The 15,421-nt window shown below is 38.9% G+C and overlaps 1 protein-coding gene across 3 annotated transcripts in view; it reads right to left on the bottom strand.

Annotated features, from left to right (window-relative positions):
* The window catches only part of Papolg (poly(A) polymerase gamma), a 29,760-nt gene extending 16,064 nt beyond the window's left edge, over nucleotides 1-13,696 (bottom strand). For all 3 annotated transcript variants that reach the window (XM_041669850.1, XM_041669852.1, XM_041669851.1), the window contains exons 1-8: nucleotides 13,481-13,696; nucleotides 10,077-10,238; nucleotides 8,660-8,726; nucleotides 5,825-5,906; nucleotides 5,519-5,628; nucleotides 4,234-4,287; nucleotides 2,358-2,469; nucleotides 230-319 (exon numbers count right to left, since the gene is read on the bottom strand). In XM_041669850.1, coding sequence (XP_041525784.1) covers nucleotides 230-319; nucleotides 2,358-2,469; nucleotides 4,234-4,287; nucleotides 5,519-5,628; nucleotides 5,825-5,906; nucleotides 8,660-8,726; nucleotides 10,077-10,238; nucleotides 13,481-13,497 — 694 coding nt within the window. In that variant the 5' untranslated portion in view covers nucleotides 13,498-13,696. The remainder of the gene's footprint in view (nucleotides 1-229; nucleotides 320-2,357; nucleotides 2,470-4,233; nucleotides 4,288-5,518; nucleotides 5,629-5,824; nucleotides 5,907-8,659; nucleotides 8,727-10,076; nucleotides 10,239-13,480) is intronic.
* Nucleotides 13,697-15,421: the final 1,725 nt, after the last annotated feature.

The following is a 15,421-nucleotide window of genomic DNA, read 5'->3' as shown; positions in this document are numbered from 1 at the left end:
TGTCAGAGCAGAACGAGGGACAGGGCCTTTTATGACTCACACACACACACCTGCACATGGGAGGACAGAGAGTCACACATACACCAGTACACCTGGAAAGCAGCTTTTCCAGGTTTATTGGCCATCAACCCTCAATAGCATCAGGAAAGTCAGAGTCTTCATATGCGCTTCAATTACTGGCAACAGAAAATTAGAATTTTAGGACACATAAAAGACTTCGGATACTTACGTTTTGCCCATAATTTGACTGCTCTTAGGGTGAGTCTAAAGGTTTCTTTATTTGGCACTAAGTGCAAAATTTCATCAGTAACTCTACACCCTGAAAAAGACAAAATATTGATTTTTCACTAAGGAACAAAACCTTGTCAATTCAAACTGTCTCCTAACCTTCAAACTCTCAAATGCTAAAAATATGAACGATAAGTCACGCTGCATAAATTTTAAGCACACGTGAAGAGGTCCTTTACTTCTGAGAAACTTAAAGTGCATGGGAATGGAATCCAGTGCTGAAGTAGAGATGGGTCTGAGTTCCTTTTCAGTTTCTTCTTCATCTGACTTAATCAAAATGCCTCCAATTTATAAAACTGCTATTGTTTCAATACAATCCTTTCCACAGACAAGTGTAATTTACTAGTACATTCAGGAAAACAAAATAAAGTGGACGCAGTGGTGCTCACCTTTAATCCCAGCACTCAGGAGGCAGAGGCAGGCAGATCTCTAAGTTCCAGGCCAGCCTGGTCTACAGAGTGAGTTCCAGGACAGCCAGGGCTACCCAGAGAATATTGTCTTAAATATCAAAAACAAACAAAAAAACCAAAAAATGTGAAACAAGAGACTAAATCAGTGGCTCTCAAACCTGAATAATCTGTGAGGTCAAATCTATTTTTATAAGAAAACTACACCTTTCATTGCCATTTTCACAGTGTTAACTTTGCATTGATGAGGTATTGGCAATAATGGCTAAAACTACCTTAGAGGGCAATCATGGCAGTGGCAACCGAGTATACAGGTATAAAATGTGTCTTCACTACTATCACAGTTGAGAAAAACAATCAAAAGGAACGAGGTGTGTCATCATTTTTGTTGTATTTTAAAAGAATATCCAGTTTCTTGAAATTATAACTGGCAGATCAACAAGGTTACATACTGGGTATTCAGTAGATAATCTATGAAAACTTAGGTAAGTTCCTTGCCTCAAGGAAAACAATGACATTATTTATTATGGATTAAGAGAATTTAAGCTTTCAAGTTATATGGTTATAAATGACTTGTATCTGCTATTGGGAACCTGACAGCTTCTAATACTTTAAAGACTCTTATGACAGAATTGGTGCTAATATTAATTAATCACTACAATTTAAAATCCACTTCATAGTGAAATCTGTACTAACATTTGGAAGATAAAAATAACTTTGAGAACTAATATTTTCCAAATAGAGTACAATAGTTAAAAACAAACAAACAAAAACAAAAAACAGGCAAGAGCAAAAAGGCATAAGGCAGATCACTGGATATTAGTGTGACAAGGTATTAAGGTAACCAGAAAACAAAATCTATTTTAAATATAGGACCACATTAGGCCCCCTGAATACAGGCGACAATGGTGTGGCTTGGGCAGTGTGTGGGGCCACTGGCAGTAGGACCAGGATCTAATTCTAATGCGTGAACTGACTTTGTGGAGACCATTCTCTGTGGAGAGATACCCTTGCTCAGCCTAGGCATCTGGGTAAGTCAGGGATGGCTTAGTCCTGCCTCAATGAGGTTTTGGGACAGACTTAGCTGACTTCCCAGGGGAGATCTTACCCTCCCCTAGGCAGTGGATGGAGGGATGAGGTGGGAAGAATGGGAAGAGAGGAGGGAAGGGCAACTGGGATTGGTATGTTAAAAAAAAATTATAAAAAGATGTACTACTAATTTATATTTTTTCCAGTGAATTATAAATATTTTAAACAATTGTTTTTAATCATGATATGGTAAATACTGACATATAACCCAGGTGAACAAATGTATTTTGGGGTTCTCAATAAATGTTAAAGGTTTATGGGACTCCTAAAAACTAAAATAGTTAAGTTTATGAACCACAATTCTAAACTTAATCTTTCAACTAAATGATACTCTTTAGGATGTTTAAATGTGATCATACTAATTTTAGAAAGAAAACTATGACTAAACCTTCTGGATTTGGGACACGGCAATGCGAGGTCTCTCACACACTAAACTTGTGCTGAAAAACTGAGCTGTATTCCAACTGTTCTAGATTGTTTGAGCCTTAAAATAGTGCATTAGTAATTCTGCAAAAAGGCTCTATTTACTTCATTGTTTTCAAGCAGGCATCTAAAATTTCTTTAGAAACTCACCATTTAAGCTGCGGATACACCGTATATCAAGGCTTCTTAGGCGAGAGTCGTCTCTTAGATCTAAATTATCTGATATGGTTTGTATTGCCAGTCTTGCAAAGACTAGATCAATCTTTGGAAAGATGTAAAAAAAAAAAAAAAAAAAAAAAAAGATTAATATTACTTTTCATTCTCCTCAGCCCCAACTCAAAACGTAAAAAGTTCCAATTATTAATCTGAGACATTCTAATGAAACATCAAAAGGTCTATGAAGGTGACTGGATGTGGGACAATTACTGTAAGTCTGAAGTAGAGAGGAAGACCCAACACATGTTTACATTTACCCCCCTCTTGAAATTCAACTAAAGTATTAGGAAAATTTGATTTGGTTTTGGTTTAGTTTGTTTTTATCTTATGGCATAAACTACTAGGAAAAACAAAACAGAAGAAACAGCAGCAAAAGGCACAGAAGCTGGAAAGCAGGTAGACAGAAGGCAACAGACCCAGTAGACCAAAGAAAACAGATTTAAACATTTTATTCGGGAAATAAGGACAGGTAGCTACAAATAAATATATAAATAAATTTTAAAGAACATTTAGAAAATATAAAAAGTATTTTCAGAAATCATTACAAAGCTTGAAAGACAAGATAACACCAAAAGGCAGAATAAAAAAATATGAAGATGTGGTTAATAAGTGAGAAAGAAGAATTTTGTGTGCGTGCGCGTTTTTATTTATTTATAATTTATAGAAAGCTGTTCTGGAGACTCAACAAACATTAAAATTCCATGAAAAAAGACACGTGTGCAAACAAAAGCAGGAAATTCAAAAGAACTCAATAAAAGTTCCAAGAACTGAGTCTCCACACTAGAGGACTATTGCATGCCAAGCCCATCAATTAAAAACACACACCAAAGCATTTATCATCATACATTCTACAAGTATGCAGACAAAAGAAAAACAATTACACAAGATACAAAACTGGTCACACATACAAAGAAGAACGACTAAAAATGGTACTTTTTCAACAGTACAGAAGATACAAAACAATGAAGGCCTTAAAGTATGTAAAAAATCATTTCCTACCTAGAATGGTGCACTCAGCAAAATTATGAATTCAGTGATTTTTAAGCATGCAAGATAAAAAGAAAACAAATTCTTTTTCAGAAATCCAATGGATGAGCTCCAGTAAAATGGTACCGTATATCTAGAAAGAAGAACATTCTAGAGTAGGAATAGAAACTTTTAGGAAGATGGTAGAGAGAACAAGATGCCAGCTGTGCCAAGATGGGCAACAGGCAGCTGAGACGGGAACAGGTGAGAAGATTCAGTGGACATTTCTCAAGATGCTGATGACCAGAAAAGACTGAGCTTCAATTAGACATAGGTATAACAAACAACCAAACTAACAGAACTAAATAATCACTAACTCCTGAGGAAAAAAATGTGCCAAGGCAAAGGAATGGTAATTCAGTACACTCAGTACTGAGCTTTGAAAACTGTTTTAAGATAATGTAAACAGAACACTGTTCCAAATGAAATTATAACAGATAAATTATTCTAGATGACTATGGGATGTGGAAGGTTGTGTACAAAAAGCATGAGGGGAGAGATGGAAACTGGTTCACTGTCCATGGTGAGTAGCCAAGAGAAGTGGGAAAGGAGGTGAAAAGACTACTATTTAATTCTTTAAACTATGTGCTGAGTGCCAGGACAGCTGATACACACCTGTAATCTTAATTCCTAGAAGACAACTAAAGTTACATAGTGAGATTACTTCAAAACCCAAGCCCCAAACCAAATCCGAACAAAAATGTGCCAATGCTAAGTCTGATTTTAAAACAAAATTATAGGTTAAATATTTCGATTTTCAAATAAAAAACTATTAAATACTTACTTCAATACCATCAAATTCAAATTTTATAACAGGCACAAAGGCATCTTCTACAGCCTATAAAAGAAAAAGACAAAAATATCACATGGGTTAGCCCTTTATCCTTCCTGTCAATATAATATCCCATTTTTTCTTCTAATTTGTATTTTATTCAGTTAAAAAAAAGCAAAAAGCATTTTGGTCTAATATGCAGGTTAAGGCCTTCTATTTTATAACGTGTGTAATTCAGGTCACAGGGATCATCTCTTCAGCTGTTATTTGATTTATCCTGTTGATAATGTCTGTCAGAAACTGGAAGGCAGAACTGCTGTCATCTGGGCACTATTTGTGGAATCTAAATTGAAAATGACTATTACAAAAGCGTTAAGTGTAAACTGTATGGTAAGCCACTCCAGTACTCAGGAGAAGCAGGGGGCTCAAAAATTCAAGGTCACTGATGGTACACAATGAGTTTGAGCAGGAGTTATGACGTGAGAGACTAAAAAAATTACAAAAAGCATTAGTGTTATTTTTTTAATATTCAGAGCTCTAATATAATCTATCACACACACACACAAAAAAAAAATGCTAGGGGCTGGTTTAGTTCAGTACTTGACCTGAGAACACAGGGCCTGAGTTCAATCCACAGAGCCCAATATGGAGCACAATGGTGCACTGAAGAACCAGGAGGATCCCGAGGGCTCACTGATAGTAAATTTACCCTAACTGGTGATTCGAGGCCAATGAAGACTGTGTCTGACAGGAGGTAGACAACGTTTTTGAGGACACTCAACCTTGTCCTGTGGCCTCCAAAAGCAACACGCCAAGTGCATGATCACCCCGCACACTTGCAAATACACACATACAAATTATCCTGCAGAACTGCAGCCAGGGTTTTATAGATTGCTAGTATGGAAAGGTTACTTGCTAAACGAAGGCTAGATATACAGAGTCATTAATGGAATCTTACAGAGACTATCCTCCACAATTTGATATACACCAGCCATTTATCAGACATTATAGTAAGTGGTTTGAGTCTACTATCACATTAATCCTCAAAAATATCTCATAAAAGTTATTACCACATCTCCTATTTTCGAGATGAGAAACCCGAGGCTCAGACGGAGAGCTAAGAGCTACAGGTGTAGAGTCTAGATATAAAAGCAGTCTACAGAACTATAAACTCATGTTCTTCATTTCCGTGTATGTTAACAAGATATAACAACTTAAGAGGTATGTCAATAATCCTAAGCCCTTGCTTTTACAACTGTTTCTAACTTCAAAATATTAAATGTCAAAGGATACTTACTCTTAAGTTTCTAATGCCGTCTTGATGTTTCAATTTTTCAAAAAAAGATTGAAAAAAATCTGATCTCTCCACGTGTCTTGGGGCTACACAAAGTGCATCAATATCAGCTCCTACAGAAATAAAGTGATTTCTTAAGAAGGATATCCAATATTTTCATTAAAGTTTACATAAAAACTAAGTATGGAAAATGAGCAATGTTTATTAACAGTAGTAAGATAATGGGAACTATGTTCCTTACACACTAACTGTAAATAACTAAAACAGTTTACTAAAATTATCACTAGAACATAAATAAAGAGCAGTTACCTTTGGTGTGTACTCCAAGCCTATAAGATCCAAATGTGAAAATTTTACCACCAACAGTAGCCACAACAGAAGGGGGGAGATTCTAAAAGAAAAGGCATTCAATCACTTAAATTATTTTCCACCTTAATGTTTACAATCTTTTAATGAACAACTGATATACTGTATATTTGTCAATCTTGATTAAAAGATTGTATAAAATTACTTTAAGGCTCCTTCAAGCAACTCAACTATCAAAATTTTGGTCAAACTCATGTTCCTTTATCGTTTCTGTTAAAAGTATGTTTAATTGTTTGATATTAGCATTTCAGCCTTCTTCAAGAATGAGGTCATTCTTGATGGGAGTCAATAAATTTATTAATGACTTACATTAATAAAAATAATAATTATACCAGGACATTTAAAATTTTATTTTACTTTTCTATGTTAAAAAAAAAAGGGCTGGAGAGATGGCTCAGCGGTTAAGAGCACTGCCTGCTCTTCCAAAGGTCCTGAGTTCAATTCCCAGCAACCACATGGTGGCTCACAACCATCTGTAATGAGGTCTGGTGCCCTCTTCTGGCCTGCAGGCATACAAGCAGACAGAATACTGCATAATAAATAAATAAATAAATAAATAAATAAATAAATAGGATGATCCTTGCTGGGTATGGTGGTGCACACCTTTCATCTCAGAACTGGAAGGCAGAGGCAAGAGGATCTCTGCGAGTTTATGGCCAGTCTCGTCTATATAGAGTTTAATGACAGTCAGGATGACATAGACACTGCCTCAAAAAAGAAAAAGGATGATCTTTGCATTTTTATGAGAAAGTGATATGATGAATTACAGGATAAAATATTTTTATATAGCTACAGAACTTAACCAAAACAATTTTATCTATGTTTTAGACTAGAGTATCTCAACAATATTCAAATGGTCTTTGACTTAGCTCAAATCCTTTAGTTATTTCCCACGTTAGAATATACATTAAAAAGTATGCTATTGATACAATGACTAGCTACTCTACCTACTGGATAGATGTTAAAATTAACTTTTTGTTTATTCATGACCAACATAATCATCTCTAGAACCTAACTTATCCAATGACCTTGAGGCACCAGAAATGAACCAGATGGCCTTTTCCAGCAAAAGTAAATAACAGAGATTAGATTAAATTTAATGACTAAAGTCTTCAGTCTTTAGAAGCTCATTGCCTTATTCTAAGTTAGAAGAAACAATCCTACAAATTTATCCAAGGTATAAGATAAATGAGAATGCTAACAGAAAATTTCTAACTCCATATAGCTCATAGGGCAGAAATAGACTTTATAGTAGATACACTGAAACATTCACATGAAACTGGGTACTGTCAAGGGAAAGAGGTGAGAATACTGTATGAACAAACAGAATCACATTTCAAGAGTTGGGGCCATTTGGTGAATGGGCAAATGGTTTACTCTAAGTAGTGTTCCTGGCAGCATTGGGAAACTGAGGATCTTAGGGAGGCTGGGCTGACTGGGAAAGTAGGAAGTTCTTAGGTCACGGGAAGTGCGCCCTCCAAGGGGATTAGATAGGATGCCACTGATTGTTTCCTAGAAAGAGTTGTAACACTTGCTCTGACATTCACTCCACTCCTGTTACCACCATCTGCTGCCCCAGCCTCCCACCTCCACCACTAGCTCAAAACTTTAGAGTTGTTTGAACTTGAATCTGAACATCCAAACTGTATGCTAGCTTAACCTTTTCTTCCTAAATAGTCTATCTCAGGAACTAGGTATAGTGCTAAGAAGCTGACTAGAAAAACTTTTACCACCTAGTTGAACATGGCCTATCTTATCCTAGTACAGCCAGTAAAATACTCATGATAATGCATGCAACAATAAAGAAAACTCATAGCCAGGCAGTGGTGGTGCACACCTTTAATCCAGCACTCAGGACACAGAAGCAGGTGGATCTCTGTGAGTTCAAGGCCAGCCTGGCCTCCAGAGCAAGTTCCAGGACAGCCAAGACTACACAGAGAAACCCTGTCTCTGGGGGGCAGTTGAGGGGGAGAAAGAAAAAAAATTCACAATCCAACATTCTCTAAAAAGGCAGAAAGATGAGGTAAGTTATAGGAGGAGAATACTGCAAACTTCTATGTCTTACGGGCCAAGCATCTGCAATTGAGAGAATTCCACATGAGAAACACAAACTAATAAACCCTATTTTTTTTTTTTTTTGAATTTTCAAGACAGGGTTTCTCCATAGCTTTTGGTTCCTGTCCTGGAACTAGCTCTTGTAGTCCAGGCTGGCCTCGAACTCACAGAGATCCGCCTGCCTCTGCCTCCCGAGTGCTGGGATTAAAGGCATGCGCCACCACCACCCGGCTGGGTAAAACCCTATTTATTTAGAAATTCAGTTGTCTAGGCCACTTTATTCCCAAATATGTCAGACAGCCTGGTTTTTGTTGTTGTACTGCTCAATGTGGTAGCTGCTGGCTAACTTACTGTAAATCGAAATGGAGAGCTACAAAATTACAATATTCATTTAAAATGAAATACTTATATTAAGATTTTGATATAGTTGTAAGATATGAAAGTCAAAAACTAATGGATTGAACCCGTGTTTCATTTATTCACATACTTTTACTGTTCTGCAAAAGGACAATCACAACAAAGAAAAAGAAAACTGCCCTTTGCGAACAAGGCAAACAGCATTCTTCCAAAAGGTACAAAGGGAGACATCCAAATATTGTATAAAATTACTACTGAACACAATGCAGAATCTAAAGCACTTCAGATAATTTGACTCTTACACACCATTGCTAGGATGAATGCCTACAATATGAAACAACAAATTCTATGCAGTTTTAATCTTACCTTACTTTCACTGATGTCAGAAATCCATTGTTTCACTAAATTGTTCAATTTACCAAGAACAACCAGCCTATAATAAAAGATGAGAACTTTTAGATTTACACTTTAAGTCAAAAACAAAAACTAAATGATTTTAAAGAAATAAACATGCAGGTAAAAACTTTGCAATGATGCTACGTTAAGTCCGTATTATATATGTGCTAATGCTATCACATCTGTTGATATACAGCACATCTGAGAGATCTAAGGGTGTCAGACATGCTACATGTGATGATAATACTTTGTGGTCTTTGAGTTGTCTTCAAAAATTAAAAATTCTAATATAAATCACAAAGTTACCTTTAATGAGGCTACAGAGACAAACTTAACTGTCAACTCTCTGCCTTACTACAGAATTACATCAATGCAGTGTGGTACTAGAGACTACAGCATTCTCTCTCGTTGATACTCACGGGTTTTTGTTTAATTAAAATAGGTTAACTATTGGCTAATTGTTATGAAATAGTACTTAACTAATGTAGTTTGGTATTATTAAATTTAAAACCAATGGAATACACATCCATATTTAAAAATGGTGTAGGCATCCTACAAATACATGGAACATTATCTCCTGATCCTTACAAACTTGCTTCCTTTTCAGTCTTCCCCCAAAACGGAACTTCATCCAGTAAAATGCAGGGAAATTTCTATTTGTCATTAAACAAGCCTGTCTTTAATACATCTAGATTATATTATTCATTTCTATTGCCATCCTCAGGTTTCAGATATTTCTAACCTGGGTTATTATAATGACCTTCTAGCTAGTCTCTCTGCTTCTGCTTTGTCCCCTGGCCCCTGACACCCTTTATAGACTATGCCCGACACAATGGTTGGAGTAACTGTTAAAACATGAGTCAGATCATGCCAATCTTCTACTCAAAATCCTAATACAATGGCTTACAAAGTACCCTTGTCCTCTAAACTCCTTCCTAATGCATTCTTTGTCTTAATCTCTCCCATTTACTTGCTCTGCTTTAGACACCCAAGATCTTTTGCTATATACTCCTTGAATATATCAACTACCCCTCACCTGAGGCTTTCTGCCACAATGCTCTTCCTTCAAACATCCACATGGCTCCCTTCCTCAACTTTAACATTTTCCTTAAGTGTCTCTTTCAATGAGGTCTTCTCTGAAGATGTCTACCTTCAAATTTATTTTTCTCACTAGTACTTACCATGTATAACACTGTAATTACTTATTTGACTAGTTGTTAGTCTCCTTTCCTAATCCCTATTAAAAATTTAAATTCCAAGACAGCCAAGGTTTTTCTTTTTTTTGGCATTTTTATGCAATTAGGCAGGAATCATTAAACATTCAGTATGTATGAGTCAATGATTAAATAGTATACTGTAAAAATATTTTATAGTTTCAATGGCATACCTGTGGTTCAATTCTTCCTCATCTTCAAATACTCCAAATGGTTTCATGGCATCAATTAATTTCTGTGTATAAATATGATCAATTTCCTTAGGACATGCCAAACTAATAGGAGAGGTAATTCCATAATGCTTTTGTTGATGCTGGCTGTCCAGCATAGTGTTTCTGTTCAAGAAAAAAGAAACAGAGAGAAGAAAATTTGAGTATTGTTTCATACCAATACACTGAACCTTTTAATCCAGTAAGGTTAGATGAGCCACACTGAAAGTTTGTTAACATTACCAAAGAAGCCACTTCACAAAAGGGAAAGGTGAATATTTGGTTTTCATGAAGGGCTTTCACACAGCCTCTAGCTTTCGTGGTTGTCTTTTGAAGCCCATAGCAGTATATATTGGCATCAAGACAACTGTATCAACACCACTCAGTTCAAATGCAAAGAGCCTCGGTGGGACCAGTGCCAGGGCTACCTCCATTATACCCTGCAGACTGAGTCAAGTACCATTTAGATTACAGTCTTTGAAAAGCAGTCGAACACTTGAAAGACACTCTTAGCAAAAACAATAGTGTTCCAACAAGTAAAGGAACAAAACATTCCCTCAGGTCTTTAGGACACACTTTAAAAAGAAATCACAACTAAGCTAGACTTTGAGAAATCTACATTAACAAAATCTTTTCCTTGAATCAGAATTTACAGTTCTAATATTTTGTGGCTGTAGTGAATATTCTCTTCATTTTAGATTGGAACTCACACCATTTTCACACTGAATAATTGAATTTTTTACACTAAATAGCAACATTTTAAAGGATACAAGTGACCCTTAATAGACCTTACCCAGTAGGAAATTACAATCTTTGAATAAAGCACCACAGATTTCTGACTACGTCTATGACTAAAAGATGTGCTAACCTGCTAACCACTTTTCTTCATATTTGCATAAAGAACTATTTAGAACAATAAGAATGTAATCTCAAAACAAAAGGTGGTCTTTTAATTTTAGTAAATTAACCCTTTAAAAAATAACAGAGGAAAACAAAGATTAATAAATGGGACAGTCATATCAGCCCACGCCTCTAATCCCTTCTTTTAGAAAGTTGAAGAATCTGAATTCAAAGCCTATGCTACATAACAACACCTTTTCACCAAAAAATAGTGTAATCCGATACTAGGATTTTTTTTTCAAAAGACACAGTCACTATGTATCTCTGGCTGTCCTAAAATTATGCAGAACAGGCTGAACTCCAGTTTAGAGATCCACCTGCCTCTGCTCCATGGGGATGGAATTAGAGGTGTGAGCCACTATGCATGGCTCTAGGATTAATTTCTAATATTCTATAGGCCAGTAGGGCAATTGTGATTAATAACTGCATTATATATATTTACATAATGATCAGCAAATGTAATAGACATGCCAATTACTTTATATAAATTATGTACAAATGTGTCAATTTAAAAATATAAACACCACAAAAATAAAACAGCAGTTAATTCTTTTTGCACTAAAAGCTTAAAACATGGGCTTGGGGCTGGAGGCATAGCTCAGTGACAGAGTGACATCTAGCATGTGTAGGGCCGTGAGTCCTATCTCTGCACCAGAAACAAAACAGGGGCTTATCACCAGTTAGCGTACAACCTAAGATGTGTTCTTCAGCTGAAGATTTTATTAGGTGGGGAGAAAGAATAATATAGAAGATAAGATAGCTGAGCCAGGTTTGGTGCAGGGCCTAATCCCAGCAGCAGCCCAGAGGTAGAAGCAGAAGCAAGTTTGGGCTGTGTGAAACCTCACTTCAACAATCAGCCTATATACCTTTGAAATGACTTAATGAAAATAAGGGGAGCGTCAAAACCAACTTCAGTTTCATCTTGCTGTAGAACAAACAAAACTTCAATTAATTATTTCAAGTTGTATTTCTCCTATCTAAAGATTTGCTCTTCTCTACCTAAGAGAGATAAGGGTGTTTGTGTATGAGAAATACATGACACGGACAGATGTTCAATATCAATCCCAAGAACTCTTGGGAGGTGGGTCTCAACCTCTTCCCACCTCTCCATTATCCCTTCCATAACTACTTCAGCTCTGACAATGTATCTTTGTTGCCTGCACTTGAATCTTCAAAAAGTTGGCTATCTAGAGTTCCAAATTCAAAATCTAGGGTTCTGAACCCCTCTTGTGGGAAAATGGGGAAATAAACAACATACCTCCCCCACATACCCTTCAACCTATCAATTTCACTTATAAGACCTTACAAAAAACTTTACTGCAGGTACACAAATAAGCAAATAGAATGTTCATTGACAAAGTTTGTTAAAAAAACAAAAACCAACCTTTCAAATAACCTAAAATCGTCACTAAAAAGACTGCTGCACTGGGGTGTGTTTATAAGTGGAATACATTAGCTAATAAGAATTTATTGGAAATGAAAACAATAACAGAGAAAGGTCAGAGAGAACATGCTCTAAAGAAGCAGGCTGCAGAGTACTGGGATGCCACCTATAAACAGTTTAAAACAAGTACAGTGGTCTATGGACATGAGACTATGTATTATTAACATTAAGAATGTTACAATACCACCAAATTCAGTACTCTGGGGCCGTGGAAGAGCGGCAGGAATGGGATCAGAGAAGGGCTAGGCGAGTCCTGCAGATGTACTGGAAGGCTCGACTTCTTTTAAAGAAAGATTAAAGAGGGAAGAAGACATCCCATGCTGTTCTTTGGGAGAAGCGGATGGTGGTTACACAGATGGTGTTTTTGTTTTTCTGTGCATTTTCCTGCATGTTTAGATTACCTCTGGTTAAAGTGAAACGTAGGAAGCTCTAATACATTTCTGGCAAGTACAGAAACTGCTTCTGACTTCTCTAAGTGTGAGCGGGGGGGGGGGGGGGGGGGGGGAGGGTCCAGCCCGGGAGACAGTGTGGTTCCGTGGGAAGGGATGGGGTAGGGGGCTCAGCCCTTCTCAGGGAGCAACCAACCCCAAACCTGGGGCTGGGCTAGGTCACTCCCTCCGGAAGACCTGGAGATAGCGGGTCCGGCAGGGAGGAGGGGGAGGCAGAGGGCTGATCTTTGCGCCAATGCAGACAGGAGCAGGCGGGCTCAGACCGGGCTGGGGCAGGAGAGTGACCGACCGTTTGTCCTCCTCAGCCACACGCGCCTTTCCCCCTCATCCCGGTCTGGGGGCGTCCTCAGAGGCGGGCGGCAGGAGGCTGACGGCGACTCCCGAGTCCCCCGCCGGGCGGCCGGCGGAGCCGCGGGGTCCGGGAGGTGCCCTTGCGGAGTGGCGGGCAGCGGGCAGCGGGCAGCAGACGTCCGGGCCGGCTGCGCAGGGTGCGGGGCGCAGGGGCTGGGAGCCGCGGGGCTGCCCACCTCAGCGCACCTCTCTCCACCTCGCCCTCAACCGCCGCCCCCACTTACGCAGACATCTCTTTCATCGCTTCCTGCGTCTCTCTCCAGCGAGTGTCTTTCGCTCTGGGGTCCTGTTCTTGCCCTCTCTTCCTTCCTCTGTCCACTTCCCTTTGCTCGCTTGCAGCTCGCTTGCTCGCTCACTTCCCCACTCACAACGGCCGAGGCAGTCAACCGAGTAGTGAAAACACCACAGAACCGGCTCTATTTATGACAATACAGCGCGGCCGCCGCCAATATGGCGCTGCTTCCCAGGCTGCCTCTCGCCCTCTGCGGCCCCGCCCCTGGAGCCGCGGGACCGCCCTCGGCCACGCCCCCAGCCGTCAGCTCTGGGCTCCCGCCTACCTCAAGAGTGCGCTCCTGCCGCGAACGCGGCTGTCAGAGTCAAGTGGTGCCTTTCTGGGGGACTGTCGAGCCAGTCAAACCTCTAGGAAGCTTATTCGCCAATCTTTCCTTGCTTTTGCAATGCAAACATCTAGAAAAGACCACCGCTTTTCCTAACACCTTTTCAACTCTTCCATTATCCCACATCTTTTAAGTCATAGGCGTAATCGGTACACGTCGTGAAGATTTTGTCGCCAGAGCGACACATTCAAGAATGTGAGACTTTAACATAGTCATTTCAGAGTAGAAAGCTTATAAATAAAGTAGTCTGACTTGTTCCCTTCTTCCTCACAGCGCCACCTCCAAGCCCTGATTTATGATTTTGTGGTGTTTAGCTGAGAGGCTGAACATAATTGCTACCCGTTAGCCAAAAGGTAAACCCAAGACCCACCCTTCCCCGCTCTCCCCCCACAAAAATCTCACATTTTCAAATAGTTAAAAATAATGTTATTTGTGATTATGAGGATAAAAATGAGGGAGAAAGTTATCGATTTTAAAATGAGAAGGAATAAAAGTAATTTCAAACCGTAAGTCTTTTTCCTCTGGAGTAAAGCTTGTTTGATTGGAGAAAGTGACTCGGTCATAGGAAAGGAGGAATTATTTGTTTATGGATTTATTTATTGAAGCCGGGCTGTGGTGGCACACACCTTTAATCCCAGCACTCAGGAGGCAGAGGCAGGTGGATCTCTGTGAGTTTGAGACCAGCCTGGTCTACAGAGTGAGTTCCTGGACAGCCAGACATACACAGAGAAACCCTGTCTCAAAAACAAACAAACAAACAAACAAACAAACAAAAAACCCCAAAAATTTATTGAAAATCTGGTCTGTCAGTTTGTCATGCTCCAGGTTCTTTCTGATGCATAAAAGAAAACGTGTTATTATTTGACCTCATCGAGTTCAGAATTTCTCCACCAGAAGCTGGAGAAAAACTTCAGATACAAATAATATTCTCCTGCTGCAGAAGCATGTGCACACGCTGTAGAAGCTGGATCCCTATCTTCAAGAGTCTATTGTCTATTGCATGAGAACAAATATATACAGACTATTCAAATATTGTCTATTGCATGAGAACAAATATACACAAATACAGATGGGGTCCAGTTGCAATGAGGGCACTAGAAGAGGCTCACCTAAACATGGTGGAAGAGTGATGCACGATTAATAAAAACTCAGAGAGAGAATTGGGGGTTCGACCTGAAGGTCAGAAAAGTAAAACATCCAGCCACTGGGTCTTACCTCGACCTCAGTCCGAAATGGCGACCTCAGTCCCAAATGACGATCCTGCTTCCAGGAATCTCAGAATGAGACTGCCTGAGAGCTGTCTCTCATTTTGTATTCCTCTCTAGATCTGGGGATTAAGGCGTGCACCACTGGAATTAAAGGTATGCACTGCCCGGTTTCTATGGCAACTGGTGTGGTTACTGGGATTAAAGGTGTGTGTTACCACTGCCTGGTCTGTAAGGCTGACCAGTGGGGCTGTTTTACTCTCTGAACTTCAGGCAAGCTTTATTTATTAAGATAAAATGAATTGCCACTACAGAAGGGTCACTAGCATCTTCCTAAAGGAGG

The sequence above is a fragment of the Microtus oregoni genome, unplaced genomic scaffold (genome assembly GCF_018167655.1).
Source record: "Microtus oregoni isolate MIOR12 unplaced genomic scaffold, Mior012 000019F_ref0000042, whole genome shotgun sequence".
Classification (NCBI taxonomy): domain Eukaryota; kingdom Metazoa; phylum Chordata; class Mammalia; order Rodentia; family Cricetidae; genus Microtus; species Microtus oregoni.
Note: the sequence above shows the minus strand (reverse complement) of the source record. Positions and strands in the feature narration are given on the sequence as shown.